Source organism: Pseudonaja textilis, chromosome 17 (assembly GCF_049901715.1).
Source record: "Pseudonaja textilis isolate UNSWEBS1 chromosome 17, rPseTex1.2, whole genome shotgun sequence".
Taxonomy (NCBI): domain Eukaryota; kingdom Metazoa; phylum Chordata; class Lepidosauria; order Squamata; family Elapidae; genus Pseudonaja; species Pseudonaja textilis.
Genome location: NC_142006.1, coordinates 3,528,747 through 3,555,204, shown reverse-complemented (window position 1 = coordinate 3,555,204; position 26,458 = coordinate 3,528,747). Strand labels below are relative to the sequence as shown.

General features: G+C 45.3%; 3 protein-coding genes across 10 annotated transcripts in view; all 3 read left to right on the top strand.

The window, feature by feature from the left end:
• EEIG1 (estrogen-induced osteoclastogenesis regulator 1) overlaps nucleotides 1-7,898 on the top strand; it is a 48,273-nt gene extending 40,375 nt beyond the window's left edge. For all 3 annotated transcript variants that reach the window (XM_026712301.2, XM_087914546.1, XM_087914547.1), the window contains exons 9-12: nucleotides 587-776; nucleotides 1,635-1,756; nucleotides 2,750-2,819; nucleotides 3,015-7,898. In XM_026712301.2, the coding sequence (XP_026568086.1) occupies nucleotides 587-776; nucleotides 1,635-1,756; nucleotides 2,750-2,819; nucleotides 3,015-3,060 (428 nt within the window). In that variant the 3' untranslated portion in view covers nucleotides 3,061-7,898. The remainder of the gene's footprint in view (nucleotides 1-586; nucleotides 777-1,634; nucleotides 1,757-2,749; nucleotides 2,820-3,014) is intronic.
• Nucleotides 7,899-10,120: 2,222 nt separating this feature from the next.
• On the top strand, nucleotides 10,121-14,721 carry DPM2 (dolichyl-phosphate mannosyltransferase subunit 2, regulatory). Its single transcript, XM_026712308.2, has 4 exons — nucleotides 10,121-10,258; nucleotides 10,631-10,720; nucleotides 12,247-12,349; nucleotides 13,463-14,721. Exons 1-4 carry the CDS (start codon nucleotides 10,256-10,258, stop codon nucleotides 13,519-13,521), a joined length of 255 nt encoding a protein of 84 aa, XP_026568093.1. The 5' UTR covers nucleotides 10,121-10,255; the 3' UTR covers nucleotides 13,522-14,721.
• Nucleotides 14,722-14,856: 135 nt separating this feature from the next.
• PIP5KL1 (phosphatidylinositol-4-phosphate 5-kinase like 1) lies at nucleotides 14,857-25,977 on the top strand. 6 transcript variants are annotated; one of them, XM_087914637.1, is made up of 10 exons: nucleotides 14,857-15,269; nucleotides 15,420-15,614; nucleotides 18,545-18,595; nucleotides 19,138-19,292; nucleotides 20,489-20,613; nucleotides 20,722-20,756; nucleotides 21,277-21,332; nucleotides 21,956-22,068; nucleotides 23,272-23,434; nucleotides 24,308-25,976. In XM_087914637.1, exons 1-10 carry the CDS (start codon nucleotides 15,246-15,248, stop codon nucleotides 24,819-24,821), a joined length of 1,431 nt encoding a protein of 476 aa, XP_087770763.1. In that variant the 5' UTR covers nucleotides 14,857-15,245; the 3' UTR covers nucleotides 24,822-25,976. The 6 variants fall into 6 exon arrangements, with proteins under 6 accessions (XP_087770763.1, XP_026568083.1, XP_026568084.1 ...); XM_026712298.2 differs by having other exon boundaries at nucleotides 14,857-15,614; XM_087914638.1 differs by lacking the exon at nucleotides 14,857-15,269 and having other exon boundaries at nucleotides 15,530-15,614; nucleotides 19,054-19,292.
• The last annotated feature ends 481 nt before the right edge of the window (nucleotides 25,978-26,458 follow it).

Sequence of the window (26,458 nt, the reverse complement as noted above, 5' to 3'; positions counted from 1 at the left end):
AGGGTCCTTGTTTTATCCCCTTAGGAGGGAGGAAGGGAAGGAAGGAAGGAAGGAAGGAAATGGATGGATGGATGGAAACTAACCAAGGAGAGAAGCAACCTAGAACTAAGGAGAAACTTCCTACAGTGAGGACAATTAACCAGTGGAACAGCTTGCCACCAGAAGTTGTGGATGCTCCATCCCTGGAGTTTTTTAAGAAGAGAGTTGACAGCCACCTGTCTGAAATAATATAGGTTCTCCTGCTTCAGCAGGGGGGTGGACTAGAAGACCTTCAAGGTCCCTTCCAGCTCTATTCTGACTGAGTTGCTGTTAAATGGAGAGGGAGGTGGCTAAATTCATTAGGATTGGTTTATCCTACATGATAATCAGTTTATTAGTCCTGAAGACTAAAGATCACTTCTGCAGTGAAAGTAGCTTGTTTTCAAGTCTCAGGTAACATCAGAAGAAGATGCAGAAGAGGTCCATCTCCCGTCTCCTGCTAAGGACCTTCGGGTGTTCTTCCGGTGGGCCATGTTGGGAACAAAATTCTGGGTTCAGATGGTTCCCGGCCTGCCCGTTGACGTTGCCCTGATGTTCTCATTTGCAGGATACAGCACCGAGCACTCCAGATCCTCCAGTCTGTCGGACCTGACCCACCGCCGGAACACGTCCACCAGCAGCAGCGCCTCCGGAGGTCTCAGCATGACGGTCGAATGCCCGGAGGGCGAACGGGAGCACAGATTGGAGAAGCCACCAAGACCCCCCAGGCCAAACCTTTTGTCAGACAGATCTTCTCGGTAAGTACAGTGAGATGGAACTGCGGAAAGAGAAAAATAGTGGGATCCTACCTTAGTCACAACCAGTTCGGGGGAGGATCGCATGTGTGCGCGCGCCCCTAACAAGCCAATCGGCTGAGAGGATGAAGAAACAAAACGTTAGGAGCAATCCACCCCCCCCACCTGTTCTGACCAAGGTTTCCCTAGGCCGTAATTTAGCACACATTTAGTTAAAACAAGTCTTGTTTTATTTCAACGCTGGGAATTATGTTCATTCCCAGCCCGTCATTAGTCCCAAACAGTCCCTTGAGATAAGCACCCACCTTTCTCTCCTTTGAATTGCTACTAAGTGCCAAATTAACTGAAAAAAAAAAGCCAAACAAGGTATAAAGTCCACACAGAGCTTCAACTATTAATCCGAACAGAGCAAATGACTTTGCTTCCTGCAAAGGTTTCTCTACCTTTGCACTTCCTTTATCCCTTATGGGAGGGGCAATCCCCTCCCAGCCTTACTCCCGAGTCACCCCTTTTGTTTCAGCTGCTCTTGCCTTCCAGCAGCTCTGTGCACACGCGCACTGGGAACAGGCTCCCCTTGTTCCTCTGCCTTGCTGCTGCCAGACTCTGGAGGCTCTGGAATCAGCACCCCACTCCCAGATGGTCCTGGCCCCATCCCTGCATTGGACGCAAGACCTCATTCGAGTCCTCCCCAGACTCCCGGACTGGTCCCCATTCTTCCCCACTGAACCGGTAGCATACCACCACTGGAGGAGAACATCTCATCCAACTTAAAATAAGCCTGGCCATTAAGGTCATTTCATTGCAAACACGAGAGATTTGTTGCCTATTTCCCCCTATCTTTGTTCACCTCTTTTCCTGCAGAAGGAAAAAGGATTCGGTAGAAAGCCACCCCACTTGGGTTGATGACACCCGGATCGACGCAGGTGACATTGTGGAGAAGATCATGCAAAGCCAAGATTTCACCAACGTCAGCAACACTGAAGGTGAGATGTCCCACCCACCCGCTAAAGAAACTTCCTTCCAGTTGTCCTTCGCCCCTCGTGCAGCCTTCCAACTTTCCAACTTCACCTTGAACTGCATCTCCCAGAATTCCTAAGCCTTGGCTGGGGGATTCTGGGATTGAGAGCCCAAACCCCTGTCGCAGGCGTTCATTTGTTAGGTGCAGGCAACCAGAGCCCACTCGTAAGTAGCTGAAGAAAGCAACTTTATTGTTTTCTGCCTGAGTTACAAGAATCTTTCCGGACTGCTTGCCTTTCCCTGGAAAGGACCAGATTCATAGCTCTTGGGCAAGTTCCAGCTTATGCCTCTTGCAGCTGCGCAAGGATTCCAAGCTAGGTCCCTGTTTGACCCCTCCTTCCAGCCGAGCTGGCATTTTCCCAACATCTTGTAAGAAGGCCTTAGTAAGACCACACCTAGAGTACTGCATCCAGTTTTGGTCACCACACTATAAAAAAGATGTTGAGATTTTCGAAAGAGTGCAGAGAAGAACAACCAGGATAATTAGGGGACTGGAGGCTAAAACATACGATGAACGGCTGCAGGAACTGGGCTTGGCTAGTCTGGTGAAGAGAAGGACCAGGGGAGACAGGAGAGCAGTCTTCCAATATTTGAAGGGTTGCCCAAGAGAGGAAGGGGTCAAGCTATTTTCTAAAGCACCCAAAGGCCAGACAAGGAATAATGGATGGAAACTGATCAAGGAGAGATTCAACTTGGAAATAAGGAGGAATTTCCTGACACTGAGACCAATCAACCCATGGAACCGAAGTTGCCTTCGGAAGTTGTGGGAGCTTCATCCCTGGAGGCTTTCAAGAGGAGACCGGACTGCCATTTGTCAGAAATGGTGTAGGATCTCCTGTTTAGGCGGGGGGGTTGGTCTAGATGACTTACAAGGTCCCTTCCAACTCTGTTAATCTAATCTAATTTGCTTTCTGGATATCTCTGCAATTGCACCCCTCCTCTTCCTTTTTGTCTTCCAGATAGTAACCTGAGGCTGTTTGTGAGCCGAGATGGCACGACTACCCTAAGTGGGATTCAGCTAGCAAACAGGTACGGTCCTGCAACGGTCGCTTTTCAATACTTGGGGTTTAAGCCTCATTTCTGGGGAGAATGCCGGATTTTCTAAGTGCACCTCTGTACACCTGGAGCCCCAAACTGGTCCACGTTTCTTAGTTTCAGTCGTTCTTCCTTCTGTTCTTTTTAAACCACACGTTCTTCTATCACAGTGTCTTTTTTCTCCTGCAGAGTCTCGTCTGGAGTTTACGAGCCAGTGGTCATCGAAACCCATTAAATGTGAACTACCCCAGGTGGAAACCTGTCTCTGCAGTTAGGGGGAGTGGGGTCCTTTCCTCCCCACCCCACCCAACCCCGTTTTTCTTTCTTCCTTTCTTTTTAATCTTCTCCGCACATAACATTCCGGGCAGGACTTCTCAATTTTTTATTTTTTATTTTTTTTGCAATCCAAGCACTCCTCCCCTGCCCCGAGGTACTTCATCATTGGGCACTTTATCTGGGATCTGGGAAGGTGACGCCAACGATATTTGGAAGGACATGGGGATCGACTGTCTTGCCACAAGGCAACAGCTCCCTGGGAGGGACAGCAACTCAGGACGGCTCTCGTTACCGAGCGCCCGCGGTTTGGCGAGCGTGGTTTGACCCATCCTTCCTCCACTGCCTAGTCTACACCACTGTGAACGCTTCCCTCCCACCCGTCCAAGAAAAGCCTCCGATTGGAAGCGCTGCTCGCCACGGCCATCGCAAAGATTCAACGGTTGGTTCGTCTGCGTCTCTCCTCTCGTGCGTTTATTATCCCTTCCAAGGGCTGATGCTCGAGAAACCGAAGGCCCGGTTTAACATCGCCGCTTCGAACCGGAAGTCGTCCTCACACTCTGCCTTTCATAGGAAGCCGCTTGTGTGGTTTTGGTCTCAAAAAAAAAAAAAAAAACCTTTCAAGCCTCCATGATCCCTGGAAAGCTTTTCAGATGCCGTGTGCAAGTTCAGCTTTTAGCGTAAAGTCCTCCTCCTCCTGCAGGACAAGGAAGGGGAAGGACCTTGGCCAGCAACCATGCAAGGTGACTCTTGAAGAATCTCAGACGCGCCCAGGAAAAAGCTTTGGTTTTCCTCAAGGGATACTAACTCTTGACTTTTTCATTATTATTATTTTTTAAAGCCAGTTGTTTTGGATAACACACAAACTGCTGCCAGGTGAGGGGTGGAGAGAGCTCCAAGCCTGTTGGGGGGTTTCTGTTTTCGCTTGGTATAGTTACAGTAGACAAATATCCCCTATCAATTCCAACATTGTTGCCTTCTAGACCCAAAACACGTTGGGTTAAGATTCTCCTCGGTTGGGTTTTGATTTGAAACAGAGGCGTTGAGCGTTGAGAAGGTATGCAGGGCCTCCTTCCTTCCCATCCAAACATGGGTGGAGAAGGTTCCATCGCGACATACCAACATGTTCTCCGTTCACTTGCTTTCCCATTGAGCGTGTGGAGTCTTGAGCTGAACCCAGGCTCCATAAGCAGTGAAATGAGGAGGGTAGCATCAGCAATCATCACTCAGTTGTATGTCCTCAACTAGGTTCTATCACGTTTGGAAGGTGTGGGGAGAAGGGAAAAACTCCCTGGATCGGTCGGTCTTTCCATCAGATGGATGCTTTATTGCCCTCTCCATCCAAAGGTTGAGATTTGTGTAGGAAGCACAGCAGGTTTTTAGGGCTCAGTGCAGAAGGTGCGAGCTGGTTTCCCCCATGTTGCGTTCTTACGTTGGGACTTCTGCAAGCTACCTGTAGCTTTGTTCCTGTGCAGTGTCATCCTACACGTAGGATCTCCCTCCCATCCTTCACTTGTTGGTGGGGGTGGGGAGGGGCTCAGAATTTCCTCATTTCAAGAAAACTAACCTGGCCTTGTAGGCATCAGTTGAGTCACACACACATTTCGCACGGTTTAGTAATGGCTCGGGGTGTCATTTCCCCCACCTGCCTTTAGACTACTGACTTCTAAAACAAGAGTATGCAAATGGAACTCGGAACAGGATCAGGAATTGGGCAGAGGGGCTCATAGACATCACAGGCCAGGCCTGTGGTCCCTGGAGTGGTAGCAGGATAGTGGGTGAGAATCGGCCAAAAGTTGGGTTCTCCACCCAACCACTGACCACAACGTCCCTCTCCTATCTCGGCTGAGCTTTCCAAGGGTTGTATGAGTTGAAGACTCCCAACCCAGCTCCAGGCCACTGTGTCGGGCAGTTCAGAGAGCCTCAAACCCTCCCCGGCCATCCCAGGTTGACCCTGGTCTTCAGCAAAAAGAAGAAACTTGGGATAGGTTTAGCACAGGGGTCTTCAAACTTGACAGCTTGAAGACCTGTGGGCTTCAACTTCCAGAATTCCTCCTCCAGTCATGTTAGCTCAGGAATTCTGGGAGCTGAAGTCCACCAGTCTTAAACTTGCCAAGTTGGAAGACCCTTGGTCTAGCATCTCCAGGACAGACCTGGAAAGCTCCCATCTGGAAGTTGGGGGCCTTTCAAATCTTTCTACCACCACGTCAGAAAAGGTCCTCTGGAGTTTTTCTATAACAGGTCCATCACAATTCACAAGTGATGGTCCTCTAAGAAGGACCTGGTGAATTGGAAGAAGCCAAAGCTGCTTTGAGATACCTCTGTGGGTCTCCGGTGGCCTGTCCTATCACGAATGGGTGAGGCAGGAGAGTTTGATAATATGGTTTTTTTATTATTTCTCTGGTGGGCTAATTCTGCTGTTTTTAAGATATTGGTCACACCTAGCCAAGCACTATCCATGACAATTAACCTAGAGATCAGCAATGGGATTCACACATTTTTACTACCAGTTCTGTGTCCATGGCTTGGGTGTGGTGTGGCTTGTTGAGCATGTCAGGGGAAGGATACTACAAAATACCATTCCCGCCCCACCCCACTAACCTGCTTTCCAGCTCCGTTCTCCTTTGCAGGGCAACCAAAGAAGACCCAGCTGATCAGCTGGGACTCAGGAGGCAGAGAATAGATAGTGGCAGGGCCAGTCAGAGGTGGCATTGGCCGGTTCTTTGAACTACACAAAATTTCCACTACCGGTTCTCCAGAACTGGTCAGAACCCGTTAAATACCACCTCTGCTAGAGATGCCATTTGGAAAATGGTTGGTTTTAATTTGACCTCCTTACACCACGGTTAACCTTCTTCTCCCCTTTTGATTTTTTTTTTTAAAAATATATTAATTTTGTTGTTGTTGATCAACCCAGCAGGCTGGTGTACGTTGCGAATTTTGGAAGGAGTGGGGTTTAAATCCTTGTTTCATTGCTTATAGTATCTGTCAGGCTGTTGTTTTATAATTATGTCAAACTTGAGCAGGGAGGGAGGAAAGCAACAAAAGAGTTGGGGTTTCTCTTAGTTTCTCGCTCGTTGCGTTCCTTCCAACTTTTTTGGGGGGGTGGGGTGTTCAACGCTCGCCCATCCATCTGGGATCCAAGAACCCAAGATTCAGCGAAACATCGGAATGGCATCCCCAACCCGAGCCGTGAAGCTAGCCCGGCCAGGAAGAGAGCCCAGCTGGCTTCTGTTCTCCTTCCACGCACGGTGCCAAATCCGTAGACTTGTTTTGGGCTTGGTTGTGGTTCTGCAGCAGGAAAAAGAAAAAGAAAACTCTGGAGGGATGATTAAACACACACACACAAACCCCCTCCGATTTTGCAAAAAAATAATAAAATGGCAACGAGGCCATGAGAGCATAATTCATTTCCAATGAAGAATTTTACAATGTCATCGTTGCAGACAAAGCATCCTTCTATCTCGGTGCAAAATTAGCATCCTTCTCAGTCCCCCAGCGCCTTCAGAAAATTTAATTCCCTATTTCTTTTTTTTTTTATTAACACTTTTTAAAATAGTTTGGGTCGCCACGGTGATCCACGCTTAAATGGCTTGCTTTTTTTTTTTTTTTTTTTAACGATGCTTCTTTCTGCCGTTCAATCTTCCCCTTTGGAAACAAAATAAAAGTTTTAAAAGGAAAGTTAAAAAAAAAAATAACTTGATGGAGGCAGCTGGCCTGCACTCTGGTTGTGAACCTCTGGAAGGTATTTCTTCCCACCCCGCTAGGTACGGATCAGGACGCCCCCTCCTGGAGAGGGATCCACTGGAGAGCAGATTTCTCCTTCACGTGATCTCAGGAGTTGTTAGAAGAAAACGCCATTTCCCTGTAAGCAACCCTTAAAGTTGGCTGGTTTTACTTGTTTCTTAGCTCCGTAGACGGAGCTGGTCTCTTAAAGGCACAATGATTTCTCGGACACCCAAAATTTTGTGGCTGTCCAGTTCTTTCCCCTCAATAAAAAATAAATAAATCTGATTTTTTTCCACCTAAGCCAACTTCAAAACTGCATAACCTTCCCTCTTCCCTTGCCAGCTTCTAAGGACAAAGATCCTTTTGCCCCGACTCCCAAAATCAAACGAACTTGGAATGTAAAAGAGTAAAGTTGAAATTCTTCACCATTTGCTTTTAAGAAGTGACGTTTTCTTAGTTGGCAGTTGCTTTTTAAGCCCATATTTTTCAGGGGGTTGTTAAGGGAGAAGAGATTGCGTTTTATTTTCTTGGAAAGCAAATGAAACTTTTTAAAAGAGATTCAAAAGGCACGCGCGATTTATATTCAGATATTTCTATAGCAGGAGAGATATTTTTGGGAAGAGAGAGAAAGAAAACGGACTATGCAAAATTTAAGGTAGAGAACTGCCAGAAGAGAGAGTTTTGATGTGTTCTGAACTTTGAAATCTGAAAAGTAGATTAAAACTGAAATCCTTAAAAAGCATTTATAGAAAAGATTTTTTTTTATATAATTTTTTTCCTTCCACCCACCCCTGCTGCTCCATTTCCAAATATATTTTCAAAAAGTGTTGGGCCCGGAGAAGAATCAGCCATAGAGCTGCATATTCTCCTGTTTTAACTCCTAGTATTTATCATTTTTGTATTGAATGCTGTGCTGTCTTCGATTCAGAGTCTTGTTTTGTATTCTCTGTTACCTGGTTCCTGATGTAGAGAAGCCACAGTTATAAAAGAAGAAGAAAAATCACTATAAAATCAAATGTAATGGTTTTGGGGGTGGGAAATAAAGATTGGGTTTTCTTTGGTACATCACAACGAGCGTCTGTGCTGTTCTTTTCGTTTTTTGCTGTCAAAATCTTGACACGGACGCACAAACACACACACACAGCTGTTCTCAAACCCTGGAGATTAAATGGATGCGATCGGGTGGGCTTCGAATTTTTTAGCAAGGGGCTCTCTGCCCTAATGACTGGCTGGGTGGGCCATGTCTAGGTGGTCATGTGACTGGGTGTATGTGGCCTAATTACCTTAAAAAGGATAATACACCCCAAAACATTTATTAAATACTTAAATAAAACACTTGGTGAAATCAGGCTTAATAGCAGTGACCGTGAGAGGGATCTTGGGAGACTTAGTGGAATTTCTGGTGAATGACATGATTCTTATTATTTGAGAATTAATCCCCTCGGAGGCTAGTGGCTAAGTGATCGCATTTTCTCCATGGCTCCCCCCTTGCAAGGGTTGAGTGGATTGCTTATCTAGCTTGCCACACTTTTACAAGGTGTGAAATGCTCTTGGCTGAACGCCCAGAACTTCAATTAAGCCTATTTAGAGCTTTCCCTTGCTGTTTTTCTGAAGTTATTGGGGGCTCTCCAAGCCCCCAGCAGTCCACCCCTGGCATGCAGTCAACAATTAAGTTTATTTTCCTGACATTATATAATCGCTCAGAGTCACCTTGAACCACAAAATGAACGGCATATAAATTTCAAAAATAAATCTGGAAATGGTTTGCTGTTGCCATCTTTGTTTTGTTTACCTGACTTAGTATCTCTCCTGACGGTATCCCACCCAGTAATGTATGTGTCACATCCACTTCTATATATTCTGACATTATTTTCATCAGGATTTTGGATAATCCACCTAATTCCTTGCCCCCAAAAGACTGACAAACCTATTGACTCAAACATCAACATTCTGTCCTTACATCTACAAAGACATAGCAGGTGAGGAGGAGGAATCCGTTTCAAATCACCTGCCAGCTACTAAGTTATTTCAATTTAAGTTAGGGAAGGCTGTCCTAACCTCTTCTGAGAATTGCGAGCAAGTAACACAATTAAGTATCAGAATTAAGCAAGGATAAATAATGAGAAACCACAGTCAATCCGTTGTGAATTGCCAGATCAAAATGAAAAGCCCGTTCTCATTGAAATATCTCCATGAAATTAAAATGCAGACCCTGCAAAGTGAAAAACAAAATCCATACACTGAACTAGAAAGCAGAAATGTTTTCATATTGGCTTTTTTTTTTTTTTAATGATCTGGGTAGATCAATCATGGCAAACCGAAGATAGGTAGATCCAATTCCAGAATTCTGGGAGTTAAATATTGCTAAAGTTGTGAAACTTAGATATTTGACCCAGGGCAAAAGGAATTAGATAAATTTTACCACTATGGTACAAAACAACGTTCATCACAGAAAAGGGAACGTATATATTTTATTAAAATGTGCAATGGTTAGGTATTTGCCCAAATACGTATTTATTTATTTTTTTGCTTTGCAGAGAAAGGTGCAGGGAATTGCACACGTATGAAATGCACCCCTGTATACACCCAAGACCCTGGATACATGATGTCGCCTAGTAGTGTTTTTAAAAAAACAACAATAAATTTTGGGGAGTTTGGAAAGCGTGGGTGTAAACACAGACACAGCCATGAACGTCTGCAGCCTGAATTTCCAAAAAATACCAGGGTCAAAATAAGATGACAGTGTAACGTGAGATTATTTGAATATACTCCCCAGATTTCAATGCAACCCCCACTGGGAGAAAAAAAAGGGGGGGAAACGGGAGAAAAAAAAGGAAATTTAAGAATCCATATTAAAATAGCAACTGATCCATTTTGGAGACTATGACAACACTTCCTCTTAAGAGCACTGTGCAAAACTACTTTAGATATATATATATAAATAAACTTTTATTAAACAAATTCTACAATTAAAAAACAATTAAAAATGTATTTCCATTCATTGCAGCACACACACAAAAACTGTGACCTTCACCCACTAAATATCCAGACAGTTGGAAAAACTGCATGGCTTTTCCCCCATGTCTGCCTTCCCCACCAAAAAAAATATATTAAAATTAAAAATTAAAAAAATAAAAATAAAGCAAGCCCGGAATCATTCCTGATCGTTTCAGTCTTCACTATTGAATAAGTCTTTGATTGTCCGGGGATTTATTTTATTTATTTTTTCCTCAATGTTTCAGGAAGTCCCAACTGGCTACGTGGGGTTACCCCTCTAGCACTTTTCTCTGAGCTAAACTCTACTGTCCGTGGGAACTTTCGCACGCCTTCTCCGCTCCTGATTGGCCAGCGTGGCCGGAAGGAGGTTAATCCTTAGTCAGATCGCAGAGCCAAGTTGCAGAAAAGAGAATTGGGGTTGGCGGATTGCAATGGTGAGGCACACTTTTTTTTTTCCTTTGATTTTTGCAAAGGGGACAGCCGGGTTGCTACCTTTTGCAAAACAATTGCAAAAGGCACAGGAGGGAGGAGAAGAAAGGGAGAAGTTGCAGTGTTCTGTGTTAAAAGTATGCGGTTTGTTTATTGATATTATTATTATTTTTTAATATGGAGTTGCCTGTTTCGATTTGGCTACACTGTCTCCAGTTGTGTCGCCTTCGGAGCGCCAAAAGGTTGCAAAACCCTCGCCGGATGGCGAGGTTTATTTTTATTTTGTGCGTTTTTGTTTAAAAAACGAACTTCCTTTTCTATTTTGGGATGAAATAAACATTTCTTCTTGCTTTTTGTGTGTTTTGTGCTGTTTTCAGGCCACGGTGAGTGACCAATTCGTTGGGTATGGCTTGGTGATCTTCAGCTTGGTTCTCTTCGCCTATTACACCGTCTGGATCATTATCCTGGTACGTCCTGAGTTTACATTAAGTTTATATCTCTTGTGTGCTCTTGTGTTGCTGTGGTTAAAGCTGAAATATTCATTAACTGGTAAGACGTAACATATGATAGAGATAGATAGATAGATAGATAGATAGATAGATAGATAGATAGATAGATAGATAGATAGATAGATAGATAGGAAGGAGAGATGATCGAGAGATAGGATAGACAGACAAAAGAGAAAGCGATATGATAGAGAATATATACAATGGATAGGTAGATGATTGCATGATGGATGGATGGATGGATGGATAGATGGATGAGAAAGAGAGATATGATGGGGAGGATAGATAGACAAGAGAAAAGAGAAATATGATATGAAGAGAGAATATATGATGGATAGATAAATGATAAACGATTGTATGATAGATCTATGGATGGATGGATGGATAGATAGATATGGATGTAGATGGTTGGATGGAAATAGGTAGATAGATAGACAAACAGACAGACAGATAGATGATCTGTCCTCTTAAAACAGCAATGAATAATCCAATTCCTCTTCACATGTTGAGGGATGAGAATAACCAGTAATTTAATTCAACTTATTCATTTATTAAATTTCTACCCTGTCATTCTCATTTAAGTGACTCTAGATGGTTTGCCACCACATAAATAAAACCATATAAATCTAGGAATAAAAGCACAGCTTAAAAAAATGTAGCTTATGAGCAGGTCCTTGGTGTTCTCTGGGCTCGGCTGTTTTCTTGCAAACGTTTCACAACCCAACTAGGTAACATCATCAGTGCTAGAAAATCCACCCAAAGTTGGTTTTTCCCAGTAGACACCACTGTGCTAACCTATTATCTCCAGAAAGTGCCTTAAGACTACTTTGCATTATCAACATATTCACTATCCCTGTGCTTCGCTGAGAAACTATGCGGTCGGGCTTCGTTTTGGGGGAGAAAAATAGCGGGGGGGGATTCTGCCTCTGCCTACCAGCATCCATTGGTATTCATCTGGCTAGCGTCCTGTCAGTGTGAGAGAGAGTCGAGGGCTGTTTGGAAACTGAAGCAGTATTTGCTGTGTGAGGAAGGAGGCAGCTAGGAGCCTGGGCGTGGCTTAGCTGAATTGTTCTGTACTAAAGCTGGTTGCTGCTGTGAAACTGAAACTAAAACTCCTCTCCTCTGCTTGTGTTTTGCATTTGGAAGAGATTTCTTTTCAGGTGGGGAGGGGGAGTAGAACTCCTTAGCATCAGAGCGTGTTAATAGTAATAATAATATAGGAAATACCCTAAATGCTCTGGTGGTCATTTCAAAAAATCCTTTCTTAGTGAGCCCCTAGAAGCCAAGAGGAACATACGGTTCCAATTTCAAGTTTGTAAGCTTTACGGTACTGGAGATTTTTTTGATGAAGCATGACTGGTATTTTGCTTTTTTATATATATATAGAAGATAAATTTCATAAATAATAAGACAACCTGCTATATTTCAGGGACCCGTGGAAACATTTTCCTCTGCTCGCTACTGATACGTTTTCTGTTCCCCTGCAGCCCTTCACTGAGAGCGACCACCTCATTCACAAGTACTTTCTACCCCGAGAATATTCAGTGATCATTCCTGTAGTGGCCGGACTGGTGTTGTTGCTATTTATTGGTGAGTTTCATCCCAGTTTGTGGGGCTTGAAAGAAGACAGGAGACCACTGAAAATGCTTCGTAAGGCTAGTTAGAAGGCCTTCCTTCCTTCCTTCGGTCTCGTCTGTCTCATCTGCCCTGCAAGAACCTCAACTTTTAATATGATATTTAACAGGCACAAGCTCTGGGCAGTCGAAATCAAAACCTAAGGAATGAAACCAACGTAAAAGGGAAAAAGAAGGAAAACCAGGCATCCAACTTATAAAGATATCCCTTTGTCTGTTTCAATCCTTACGGTCCCATCGCTTGTTAGTTGTTTATCCGTTTTGAGTTTTAATCAAGCATCCGAGATAGTCCTCAACTTACGACAGCAGTTGAGCCCAGCATTCCTGTGGCTAAGTGGGACATTTAAGGGAGAATATTTGTAGCTCAGGGTAGAGACGAAGGGGTCCTTGGTACTCTCAAGCAAGCTCAGAGCGCATCAAGTGAGACATTTGCTAAGTGAACTTTACCCTGATTTACGGCCTTTCTCGCCACAAAAAGAATCCCTGCGGGGGTGAAGTTACCCTATTTTCCCCCAAAATATGATCTATCCTGAAGGCCTCTGGAGCTGAGAACAAAAAGCTCTGGATCGATCCAGAGTCCTTCAGGAAAACCTTGCCACCTGCAGAAGAAGTTGCTGAAGGCCTCTTGACAGCAGAAAGGAGCCCAGGGAAGACATGCGCATGTGAGGTTAGTCAGTGGATGTCTTCCTCTGAAAATAAGATTTGGTGGCAAAAAAAATATATAAGACTGGGTCTTATTTTTGGGGAAACATGGTAGTAACACAGTTCTTAGGTGAATCCGACGTTCCCATCGACTTGGCTTGCCAGAAGGAACGCAAAAGGGGACCTACAACCGTCATAAATATGAGTCCATCTCGAAGCATATGAATTTTGATCGCATGACCAACGGGGAGGCTGTGACGGTCCTAAGTGCGAAAAACGGTCCCGAGTCACCTTTTCCCATGCTGTCGTAACTACGAACGGTCACTCAATGAACTCGCTGTAGCTTGAGTTTTAAATTTTAATTTTTCTGTTTGCGTTGGCCAGAGCGGTGGAAGATTTCTCCTTTTCTTTCTGTTTCTCTCCTCAGGAACTTTTATAACCATCGTGATGTGGAAGAATCAGAAATCGGACAAAAAGTCTGCCTGAAGAGAGAGAAAAGGGAGGAGGAAGATGGGAGATCCCTTGCAGGGTTCAGGTTGGGGGAATGGCGCAGCAATTTGCAAGATATTTTGGGAGCCAGGATTGATCCCATTATCCCCACCCCATCCTGGCACGGACCGAGTTTCCAAACTGTGAACCAACCTGCAGAGATCCCCACATATATGCTACCGAATACGAAATCCCAGAGCGAGTGTTTCACCCATTTTTATTTTTTTTTAAGGGTCCAAACTTAGCCTGGAAATTCGACTAGGACTGATGTTTACCAGGCACTGGTTCTAGTTGTGTTTTTATAGTTTTTTTAAAACAACAACAACAACACTGCTTTTCTCCTGCATCATCTCATGTGGTTTTGTGGTGCTTTGACTCTCTGGATTGCATTGGTCTTCTTCGTGCAAGCGGCCGCTCGAACGTATAACACACCCCTGAGGGATGGTAGTAGATCCTTCCAGAATCGTCCTTCGGTTTTGCCAGCTTAGGGAGAAAACTATTCTTGCCTCTTAATTTGTTATTCTTCATTTTTTAAAATTTATGTCTCGAGCCAAGTGACCCGTCAAGATGCTGTTAAGGTGGGTTAGTTGGAAACTTTGAATGACCCCGTTCAATGGCATTTTACAAACAGGGTTTACTCCTTTCTCCGAGAACAGGGGTGTCAAAAACTCGGTTTCATTGAGGGCCACATCAGGGTTATGTTTGACCTCCGGGGGGGGCAACAGGTGGGGTGTGACCAGCTCAACATCATTCATGTTGGAGGCACCTGTGGTGGCCCACTCACTTTGCCAGTGAAAACAGGCTCCCGAGCTCCATTTTGGACTGCAACGGCCTCCTGCATCCCTCTGTCAGAGAAAACAGAGCTTGGCAGGGCCTCCATTGAACTGGTTCAATTCCGAAGTTTCCAACCTTCACTTTCATTGCACTTTAAATTAAAAAAAAAAAAGCAAAGTGAGGAGGATTAATACGTGTGCGTTTGCATTAATAATTCAGATAAGATTCTGAAATACAGACATGCATTCCGGGATCACAAGACGGATCCTCTGTTTAAATGTTCCCCACTCCACCCCAGAAAAACTACATATCTGGATCTCGTTTTCTGCAATGTAGATGCATTCCTCAGTATTCAAAACTCAGTTTCCTCCCTTCTGGGCCTGGTTATGCAAAGAGGTCTGACAATAAAATGTTTTTCTTGTATTGATTTGTTGTTGTTTTTTTCCCCCGCCACCTCTTCTGCTTCTGTGTGATTCTTGGCGCTTTGTCGGAGAATAAAAAAGGTTAAGAAGTTTGTGTGTGGTTTTCAGAAGGGCTGTTCCAGGCCTCTTCCTTATAATCCATTTTCATTTTGCAAAATCAGTTTCTGTTTTTTAATAAAGAGGACACCCAGCGAGCAGAATCCTGCCCTCTGGCTGAATCAACGAATGAAAGAGATTCTTAAACTCTTATAAGAGTGTTACCTGGAAACGCGAAGGTCTCCACTGTTGATGCTGCGTTGTCTAATATTGTAAGAGGTGGTGGAATAGGAGGGCTTCTCCTAAAATCTACCCGATCTGTTGTGTTGGACGTGTAAACCTCCCCTGGTCTTTGTGGATGGAATCCTGGCAGGATCATTGACTGACGGTTAAACATCTGCTAAGCTTTCCCACTGGGTTCCATAGTTTCTAAGGAGACCAGAACCATCAAGCGATCTCTGGTTGATTTCACCTTGGCTCTCCGGCATCATGGATTCGATGATGCAAGTGAAGGTATCTCTGAGAATCTTATTTTCCTCCATCCTTTTCCCCTTGTGCTGTTGCCTCTCTAAAAGGCAAGCCGTGGGTCTCTTTCTCTCTCTGTCTCTCTTGATCCCCTTGCCTCGCGGCTTGGCTAACACTGCCCCCCCTTCGGCCTTGCAGTCCAGTGTCTCGTACCGGCGGCCTTACAGGACCTGGTCAGCCACCCAAAGGATGCTCTGCCGAGTGCGCCAGCAATGGAAGATGCAGGGCTTCTTTGAAATCAATGAGCAGCATGATTTTTTTCAATTCACCCGTATGCTCAAACAAGGGCTGAAGGCCTCCATCCAGAAAACCATCGATGAACCAGCGAGCATGGTAAGTTCCAGAAAAAAAACACGGGGTCGTCCCCCCCCCACTCACCCCCAATCCTTCCAGATTAGACTGTCCTAGAGACTTAAGAACAGCTGCAGGATTTGGGTATGGCTAGCCTAGAGAAATGCGGTGGCTCAAGCGGCTAAGACACTGAGCCTGTTGATCAGAAAGTTCAGCGGTTCGAACCCCCAGCGCCGCGTCACAGCGTGAGCTCCCGTTCCTCATCCCAGCTTCCGCTAACCTAGCAGTTCGAAAGCATGTAAAAAAAAAATGCAAGTAGAAAAATAGGGACCACCTTTGGTGGGAAGGGAACGGCGTTCCGTGTGCGCCTTTGGTATTTAGCCATGCTGGCCACATGACCACGGAGACGTCTTCGCATAGCGCTGGCTCTTTGGCTTTGTAACAGAGGTGAGCACTGCCCCCCTAGAGCTGGGAACAACTGGCACATATGTGCAAGGGGAACTTTTACCCTTACCTTTATAGTCTAGAGAAAAGAAGGACTAGCGGGGACATATTAGACAGCAGACGGCAAGAGGCCAATGTGGAGGCAGAGATTAAACATTTAGATTAAACATGACTGATGTAGAGGGATATACAAGATCCCAAGGGAGGAGCAAGGGTTAAAGCCGATTAAAAAGCTGATTAAAAAGTCAATAAGAGTTGAAATACTAAAACAAACGAGATGATGGATAGATCTAGAATACATCTTAATATGGGATTAGTTTTAGTAAAGACTAAAAAAAAATAGAGCTAGAAATTAAAAATTGGGGAAATGTTACTATGCATACTGTGATAGGATAGAAGCTATTTTAGTTCATATGTATAAGCAAATGTTAGAAGGGAAGATTACTATGATAGAGGCTTAAAAAGTAAAAAACAAATAAGGGATGATGGATAGATGTATAATACCTCTTAATATGGGAATTGTTATGTCAGAGTCTAGTCAGAAGACGCAGAAAGTAGAAATCCGAAAAAACACTATTTTATATTCTGCCACAAAATAGACTACATTATAATTATAATGTAAGCTGAAAGTATTATGTACATTTACTTAAAACCATTATTGTTATTAAGATTTTGTATAAAGTAAATTAACGTGTGTGTGTATATATATGTATGTATGTATGTGTATATATATGCTGTATATACTTGTAAATTTTCATGGGTACAGGTATGCAGGTCTTGGCGTGTTCGGGTCTTTTCCCATGTAAGATTGACAGTATCTTGGCAACGTTTTGATGAGGTCCCACTTGCCATCTTCAGGCTGATGCTTTCGGCTTCGTGCTTGTGTGCAAGCAAAGCGTGATTGGAGCTGCCGTCTCTCTAAATAAATACTGGTGGGGATTTGGTTGTGTTGTTATTTCTTGATTGGTTGATGGAGTTGATGTTTGCAGATTGGTTGGCTTTTTCGTAAGATTCTCCTGTTGGTTTGCCCAATGTATGTGGCTGGGCAATTGTTGCATGGTATTTCATAAACTCCTTGGTTTTCTAGCTGGATCTTGTCTTTGGGGTTTCTTAGGATGTTGGCTATTTTTTGGTCAGTGCCGAAGGCTGTCCTGATATTGTGTTTGTGGAGAATTTTGTGAGAATAAATGCACGCATCGCAGAACACAAGAACGCAGTCAGAAAGGAAGAAAATACTTCCTCCCTTTTCCAGCACCTTAAAGCCAATTAATGAAATTAATTTTGAGGGAACCAAATTAATCTCCAATACTGAACACTTCAACAAGAGAATAATCAGGGAAGCCATTGAAATAGAGAAACATCCCCATAACATGAATAAACGGGACAATGCCTCCCGCCTACCAGACATCTGGAAACTGGCACAAGACCCTGGATGTCACAACAATAGAACGCAGAAGGTCATCACACAGCCCATTACCCAGGTCATTACAACACAGGAGGCTGATAGACACACAGCCAATACCTCAGCCACACATGTTCTTACAAAAAAGCCAACCAATCTCCAATCAACTCCATCAACCAATCAAGAAATAACAGCACAGCCAACCAGCCCGCTTACAACAGAGCCAGCACACCACACCTCCCCACCAGTATTTATAGAGAGACAGCAGCTCCGATCACGCTTTGCTCGCACAAACACGAAGCCGAAAGCACCAGCCTGAAGATGGCGAGTGGGACCTCGTCAAAACGTCGCCAAGATACTCTCAATCTTACACAGGAAAAGACCCGAACACGCCAAGGCAGGTGGTTCGGGAGGAAAATAAGGGAAGAAAATTCTGCCTCTGCCTACCAGCATCCATTGGTGTTCATCTGGCTAGCATCCTGTCAGTGTGTGAGAGAGTTGAGACTGTTTAGAAATTGAAACAGTACTTGCTGTGTGAGCAAGAAGGAGACAGCAAGGAACCTGGGTGCAGCTTAGCTCAACTGTTCCGTATTAAAGCTGTTTGCTGCTGTGAAAGTAAAACTGAAATTGAAACTCCTCCGCTTGTGTTTTGCATTTGGAACAGATTTCTTTTCAGGTGGGGAGGGGGAGTAGAACTCCTTAGCCATCTACCTATTCGCCAAAGCACCGGAGGGCAGGACAAGAAGCGACAGATGGAAACTAATCAAGGAGAGAAGCAACCTAGACCTTAGGAAAAAATTCCCCGAAAGGAAGAACAATTAACCAGTAAGCTACGCTACTGGTTAATTGTTCTTCCTTTCAGGGAATTTTTCATCATTGGAGGTTTTATAAGAAGAGACTGGATAGCCCCTTGTCCGAGATGGTCTAGTGTCTCCTACTTGAGTAGGGGGCTTGAACTAGAAGTCCTCCCAAATCCCTTCCAGCACTATTCTGTACATATATAAAAACACTTTCCTGGGAGTCATAGCAAGGGGATCTCTGAGGACGTTAGATTTCCATGACTGTTGAGAAGACCAGGTAAGAATGGAAGTCCTACCAACTCCATCATTCCTTCTCTCTTCTCTAGGAATCGCAAAGGCCGTCTGATTTTACCAGGGTGCTTAAGCAGACCCACGAGGTAAGAACAGCTGGATTTATATTCTTAGCCGATGAACCTTGGAAGCAGGATGAAGCGTGCACTGAGCAAAGAGATGGGCGAACGATCTTTGACCCCGCAAGCATCTCAATCTAGAGTCATTGTCCGAACTTCCACCTCACTGCCCGTCGGTGGGGTGGGGAGGTTGGAAGGGTGGACAAGGCCTTGGGGGGGAAAGTGAAACTGAACCGTGAGAATAGTTCTCTGTGAGAATCGATGATGTCTTCAAGGTCCTTTCGCTGGGAAGAAGAACGCCAGCGGCAGGTAGAGTTTCGAAAACATCTCTTTTGAAACAGATTGGACAATGAGAGAGACCAGCAATGGGTCTTAAGGGTAGAAAGTTATCTGGGAAAATTTGGCTCTGTTTTTTTTTCTTTTGCTACTGTCATTCACTTGACTTCTAGTGAACGATACCTTTATCGATCCGTCCTTCAACCCAGGGAGGCAAACTGAAGATCAGGCCTCCTCCGTTGACCTTCTCTGTCTGCCCCTTGAGGTGATTCTCCAGCTTGGTTCTTCTGCAGGGTTACGAGATGAGGACCTACGCAGCTCCCGTCTTTTCCCGTTTCCGGCAGTATCTTGGCATGGCGGACACGGATTTCCAAATGTCCTTGACGTGTGAGAGCGCCTACCTGCAGTTCATCAGTAACTCTAAAAGCCAAGCTGACTTCTTCCTCACGTAAGGCCTGGGAAGGGGGAATCCCAAGCAGATACATTCATTTAAAAGGTCTTGTACCGGAGAGGAACGATAACCATACCAAACTACATTAATGTTGTTCTATCTATCAAAGATCTATCTATCCATTCTTCCACCTACTCAATTTATTGCCTGTCTGTCTGTCTATCATCTATTTATGTATGTATCCATCCAGTTTGTCTGCCTATCATCTCTCTATGATCTACTTATCTATTAGTTATCGTCTATCCATCTATCTATCTGTCTATCTTATCCATCCAACCATCCATAATTTATCTGTGTACCATCTATCTATAATCTACCTATTTATTAGCTATCAATCATCAATCAATCAACCTATCTCTATCCATCCATACACCTACTCAACCTTCCATCCTTCCATTTGGCATGTCTGTCTGCTAACTGTCTGTCTGTCTATCTGTCTATCTATCTATGAGGCACCTAATTAGCTAACTATCATCTATCAGTCTATACCCATCTATCCACTCTCAGCTTGTCTGTCGATACATACATACATACATACATACATACATACATACGTCCATGTATCCATCCATCCATCCATCTATCTATTTATCTATCATCTATCAGTCTATATCCATCTACTCACAGCTTGTCTGTTGGTCCGTCCGTCCGTCCATCCATCCATCATCTATGCATCTGTCTGTCTGTCTGTCTATCTATCTATGATCTACCTATCATTAGCTATCTATCATCTATGAATCTATATCCATCCATCCATCCACAGTTCATCTGTTGGTCTGTCCATTCATCCACCCATCCATCATCCATGCATCTGTCTGTCTATCTATTATCTATCTATCTATCTTTCTATCTATCTATCTATCTATCTATCTATCTATCTATCTATCTATCTAATCTATCGTCAATTCCCCACTGTATTATTGTTTATAAATAGTAAAATAAGATGAAAAGTGGGAAGGGAAAAAAACTTCTAAAACAATATAGACTTATTTAATTCCTGACTTTTCCCTCCTCCTTTGACCTCCAGTCAACACACAGTATTGACTAACATCCTTTCAATGAAAGTTTGTGTTGTTCTTTTCGAGGAACACATCAAAAGCACATCAAGAAAAGCCGCGGTCCTTATGGAAAAGAGAAGGACCCCCTCCCATCTTCCTTGGCCGTAGCCATTTCTTCTCCCCTTGGTTTGACAGGTTTGACAAGCGCTTTTTCCTGAAGACACAACGGAAACGCGAGATCCGGTTCCTCCTCACCAACCTGTCGAAATACCTGGATCACATGGAGAGATACCCACACTCCATCCTTGTGAAATTCCTGGGTAAGGCTGGTCAACTCAACGAGTAGCAGAAAAGAAACAAAAAATGGTTTCAGAGGAAGAGCTGCCTCTTCCTCTTCCAAGTATTTCCCCTCTTGCTCTGCCCCACAGGTGTGTACAGCATCATTGCCCCTCAAGAGAAGAAGGTAGGCCGCCTTCAACCTGCAGCCCAAATTTGCACTGTGTTATCAAATTCCTCTTAACATGGATCAGCCGTGACCAGCCCACTTCCAAAAACTCATCACTCTCATTTCCATCTCATTTCTTCAGAGAGACAGAGACAAAGAGTTAGAAGGAGACAGAGAGAAACATAGAGAAAGACAGGACAGAAAGAGAAAAGAGAGAAAGAGAGAGAGAGAGACAGATAGAGAGGGAGGGAGGAACAGGGAGACAGGAAGTGAGGGAGAGAAGAGAGGGAGGAAGAGAGGGGGAGAGGGACAGAGAGAGACGGGAACAGAGAGAGAAAGAGATCTCAACACTCTCATTTTCCTCTCCTTGTTTCTTCCAAGGGAGGGAGGTAGAGAGATTTTCACTGGGGGCTGGTCTTCCTCTGGGGTATCTTACCTCCCCATTATTTTGATGGCTCTTGAGAATCAAAATTGGCTTTTGACCCTTCAACTCTTCCATCCGGTTCAACCTGCTCATCCTTTCTGTTTCTCCCTGTAGAGATACTTCATCATCATGCAGAGTGTCTTCTATCCACATGAGAGGATTACTGAACGGTGAGTTTTCCACACTGGCTCTGAGAGATGGAAGATGGCTGAGCTTGGCTGAAGATGAGATCCATGGGTCTGTCCTTGGATGAATGGATGGATGGATGTTTGGTTGATTGGTTGGTTGGTTGGATGGATGGATGCATAGATCATTGGTTGGATGGCTGATGGTTGGTTGGTTGGTTTGATGGATGGATGGACAGATGGTTGGTTGGTTGGCTGGCTGGGTGATGGTTGGATGATTGGTTGGTTGGTTGATTCGTTGGATGGATGGATGGATGGATGGGGGGTGGATGGGTGGATTGTATCTCAGAAGACTCAGTTATTCAGTTCAGTGCCATAAACATATTCCTTTAGGACTGGATTCCAAGCAGAGGTCTTCTAAGCTTTGCTTTTAGATCTCTTTGGGATAAGATGTAGAACCTCTTTACCATCAACCAATGGTGAAGGCCATCACCCATCTTACAGATGGGTGGACTTCAACTCCCAGAAATCCCCTGAATTCATAGCCACCGCTAAGAATTCTGGGACCCTCACCCATCTAGATGTTATCCAGGCTGAGGAACCTCCTATCCTTTCTACAAACTTGAATCCACACGGATTGATGTTCCTGATTTCATTTGTTCCTCCAGGTATGACATCAAAGGGTGCCAAGTCGGACGCTGGACAGAGCCCACTGTAGACAGCAGTGAAGTCATTATGGTTTTTAAGGACAATGACTTTGGAGACAAGGTGATCTCCCTTAGTAAGTTTCTGCACGCCACAATTCATGTGATCTGAAATCTTGGATCAGTTGAGATGATATCCTCAAATTCTACAACTGAACCCATGCAAGATATTTAACACTGGCTAAGAATGTCTGAAAAAGGGACACGGTGGCTCAGTGGCTAAGACGCTGAGCTTGTTGATCAGAAAGGTCGGCAGTTTGGCGGTTCGAATCCCTAGCGCCATGTCACGGAGTGAGCTCCCGTTCCTTGTCCCAGCTTCTGTCAACCTAGCAGTTCGAAAGCATGTCAAAAATAAATGCAAGTAGAAAAATAGGGGCCACGTTGGTGGGAAGGGAACAGCGTTCCATGCGCCTTCAGCATTTAGTCATGCCGGCCACATGACCACGGAGACGTCTTCGGACAGCACTGGCTGTTTGGCTTTGTAACAGAGATGAGCACTGCCCCCTAGAGTATGTGCGAGGGAAATCTTTACCTAAGAACATCTGTGGCCGTAATTCCGGGTTTGAATATCAGGCCAAGATGAATCCTAAATGTGATTTTTTTTTTTACTTCTTGATGATGTCACCCATTAAGTTGTGTCTGACTCTTGCCAATTCCATGGTCCAGGTCTCTCCAGATCTCCTACTTCGAGTTGTTCTATGCTCTGACTGGTACCAGCTTTGACGGCGTCCAGCTATCGTGTCTTTTGATTGAATTCCAGATAAATCAAGTCTTACATAGAGTAGCACATGGACTTTCCAGCTGTTTCTTACTATTACTACTACTACTACTACTACTATTATTATTATTATTATTATTATTATTATTATTATTATTATTATTATTATTATTATTATTATTATTATTATTCGGTGGCCTGGAGCACGCTTAGAATGGGAAGCCTTTCTAGTTCCAAACAGCTATTTGGAGCATGGGAGCTTGGCACTCAAATTCTCTAGAACTCAGAACATTTCCAATAAAAACAGAACAATTTTAGGATATTCTTGGTAAGATCGGAGCAATCTGATGGGAACATTACAGGCTGAGAACGTTTTGTATCCAGGTTCTGTGTTTTCAAGAGGACTCGGGGTGCCAACATTTGGAGGGTACAAGGGCACCTGCGTTCTCAGGAGGTGGGAGAGCTGATCTGATTCTGGAACCCTTGGGAGATCTCACCCCTGCTTTCTGGGCCCTCTTAGTCCAGAGGACATCAAGCCTCTCCCCTTCTCTCCTCCACCCAGATGAAGACCAGACCTGGTTGCTGCAGCAAGTGAAGTTGGACACCCAGTTCCTCAAAGCTTTGCATGTGATTGATTACAGTTTGCTGGTGGGCGTGCAACCTCTCCATGATGATGACCGGTTCCTGAACGACACGCTGGGAAATATATTAGCCAGGACGAGATTGTGAGAGTTTTGCCCTAGTGGGTGGGTGGGTGGGTGGGTGGAGCCCCATGTGGAACACTCTGAATCTTGGCTTATAAATAATAATCAAAACCAAGGTAATCCCATTAGCCTCAACGTCATCAGAGGTTTGCAGGATCGGATGGCATGAACATGCTATGGTTGGTTGGCTGATGGCTGGATGGTTGGTTGGTTTGATGGATGGATTTTTGGTTGGTTGGTTCACTGCCCGGCTGGCTGGCTGGCCGATGGTTGGTTGGTTGGTTTGATGGAAGAATGGATGGTTGGTTGGTCGCTTGGGTGTTTGGCTGGTTGGATGCCAGTTTGTTGGTTGATGGTTGCATGGCTGCATGGATGGTTCGTTGGTTGGCTGGCTGGCTGGCTGGTTGATGGATGGATGGATGATTGGTTGGCTGGCTCATTCATTCTCTATCCTCCAACACCTCAGAATTACTTCATACCTTAACCCAGTGTTTCTTAACCCTGATATCTGTATGGACATCAGCTCCCAGAATTCGCCATCCAGCATGCTTGAAGATGGGTAGATATCAACTCCTAGAATTCCCCAGTTGTTAAGTTAGTTAGGAACATTGTTGTAAAGCAAATCTGGCTTCCCTGTTGACTTTGCTTGTCAGAAGGTCCCAAAAGGGGGATCACATTACCTCCTGGGATGCTGCACCCACCCTAAATATGAACCAGTTCCCAAGCATCCGAATATTGATCTCATGATCATGGGGATGCTACCCATGTCGTAATTGTGAAAAACAGTCCTAAGTCACTTTTTTTCAGGGCCAGTCTCACTTCGAATGGCCGTAAGCAAAGGCACCTGGGACACAGGTGCGCCTGACCTTCCTTTTTCCCCCCCTCTTCCACCAGGTCAGTCAGCTATGACTATCCTCGCCGCCACATTGCCAGAGCTACCTCCAACTCCTCGTCCAGCAGCTCCAGTTCTGACCAGATCCTCCGGCTCTACCCCGATTACTTGCTGTCCTACTTGAAACCCGACCGGCCTCCGGAGCAGTTGATCCAAAGCGAGGGTTTCATGCATAATGTTGTGACGCCATTCCTGATGCAGAGCAGCTGCGAGGACATGAGTTGCACCGTGGGCCGCGCGCTCTATTCCTCCAGCCTCTCGGATTTATCCAGCGCGTCCTTTGCCGCGCAGCATCGACGGATCCTCCCCCACTCCAAAAACCCTCTACACACAATTGATGGGCCGGACTACCGCTATTACGTAGGCATCATTGACCTCTTCACGGTCTACACTTTCCGCAAAAAACTGGAACACTTGTGGAAGAGCATCCGTTACCGGGGCCAGCAATCTTCCACGGTGGAACCTTCTTGCTATGCCCAGAGATTGTGTCAGTGGGTGGAAAGTCACACTATATGAACTGGAACAGAGGCGATGGGCCAGTTTTTAGCTGAAAGTCGGACAGTAGCCCTGTCTCTTTTTGTAGGTTCTCCCGGTCCCTGCAGATCAGTATTCATGTTTCAACACCAATCACCTCTTGTGGTGGTTCTGATGACCTCTTGGCTACCATGAGATGGAGCTGCGTGAAATTTCCCTAGAAATAGGCCACTTGGCAAGCAAGGACAGGGGGCAGGCGGTTTTCCACGGAGCATGGAAGTTCTTGAGGACATCTCGGTGGTGGCTTTGCAAAAACCAGGTGGACACCTCAGCCCCACGGACATTGCAATCAACGGCACTGAATCCCTCAAACTCTGAGAGAACAGCACAGGGGGGGAGGGTACCACCCAGTCTCCTCCCAAACAAGCCATGTCCTCCTGCAACCGTGATCTGCCAGATCTGTAGAAAAAGAACAGTTGGTGCAGTCCATCTTGGTGCCCTGTAGGCCAACCCAATCCAGGCAGGCACGGGGTGGGGTGGGGTTAATCAAGAGCTCCTTCCTCAAAGGATTTAAGGTCCCAAACCCACGAGGGGCGGAGAAGGGAGGAGAATTTGGATTGTGAGAAGAATAAAGAGTTTCCAGAGAAAGGATTGGACTGGTTCTTTAAAGCACACCTTGAAAGTTCTCTCAAGGATGGCTTCAGCCTGTCTTAAGTCTTCTTCCTTAGTGACCTCCCTGGCCGGAGGTATCCATCTGTCTCAGAAAGGGCCCGTGGTGGTCTTGATGCTGAATGATGGGGCCAAGCTGACTTTGAGGGAGCTCTTCAGGGGTGAGCTTCAAAAATTTTAGCAACGGGTTCTCCGACTGATCGCTGGGTGGATGTGGCCGTGGTGGGCGTGGCCTAGTCAGCCTCCTGCACCACGGTGGTGGGAGGGGTGTTTTTGCTTTCCCCGGACTCCGGAGGCTTTCCTCGAGCCTCCAGGAGGGCGAAAATGGCCTTCCCGGACTCCGGAGGCTCTCTGGAAGCCGGAAACGGGCCTGTTTTCAGCCTCCCCGAACTTCCGGGAGGCCCGTTTTTTGCCCTCCCCGAGCCTCTGCACGCACCCTTCATCCAAAACGGGTCACGTGGGAAATCCTGGGAGGGGCAGGCAGGAGTGGGATTCGGTGGTTCTCCGAATTGCGCAGAATCTTAGCTAGGGGCTCTCCCGACCCCCCAACAGCCCACCTCTGGAGCACTTTGGCCGTTCCCCCCAATTTCGTACCATTCCTTCATCTTCTCCAAGGGCCATTCAGTTGTCTCACCTTTCCACCCAAATTGACAAGAGGCCACCATCCCGGGACAGCTTCTGGCAGTCGTCCGAGGAGCCACCATCAGTCCCATCCTCCCCATGTATTTGGCTGAAGCTTTGAGCAACAGAGGTTTTGCCCATGGCCTTCCTTGTATTCCCAATGCTAAACCTGGTTCAAGGAGACCTGAACCTCAAGAGATATTGGCTTGGAGAACCAAGCTAAGAAGAATTGAGTCTAGTAGCACATAGGGGAAAGCTTCTCTTCCAGGTCTCCTGTACGGCAGCAATCACCTGCACATCATACCTGTCCAGTGTCACACTGTCTTTCTGCTTAGATGGTCTACAAAAAGGAAGCGAGGGAGGAGCTGTCCCTTCTGCAAATCACCTGT

Excerpts from the sequence above, each read along its gene's own strand:
- DPM2 (XM_026712308.2), top strand. Across the intron at positions 10,721-12,246 it reads CCGTCTGGATCATTATCCTG|CCCTTCACTGAGAGCGACCA; the intron begins GTACGTCCTGAG and ends GTTCCCCTGCAG. Across the intron at positions 12,350-13,462 it reads GGTGTTGTTGCTATTTATTG|GAACTTTTATAACCATCGTG; the intron begins GTGAGTTTCATC and ends TTCTCTCCTCAG.
- PIP5KL1 (XM_026712298.2), top strand. The coding sequence starts at position 15,246 with ATGGATTCGATGATGCAAGTGAAGGTATCTCTGAGAATCTTATTTTCC. Across the intron at positions 20,757-21,276 it reads TTGCCCCTCAAGAGAAGAAG|AGATACTTCATCATCATGCA; the intron begins GTAGGCCGCCTT and ends TTCTCCCTGTAG. Across the intron at positions 21,333-21,955 it reads CATGAGAGGATTACTGAACG|GTATGACATCAAAGGGTGCC; the intron begins GTGAGTTTTCCA and ends TTGTTCCTCCAG.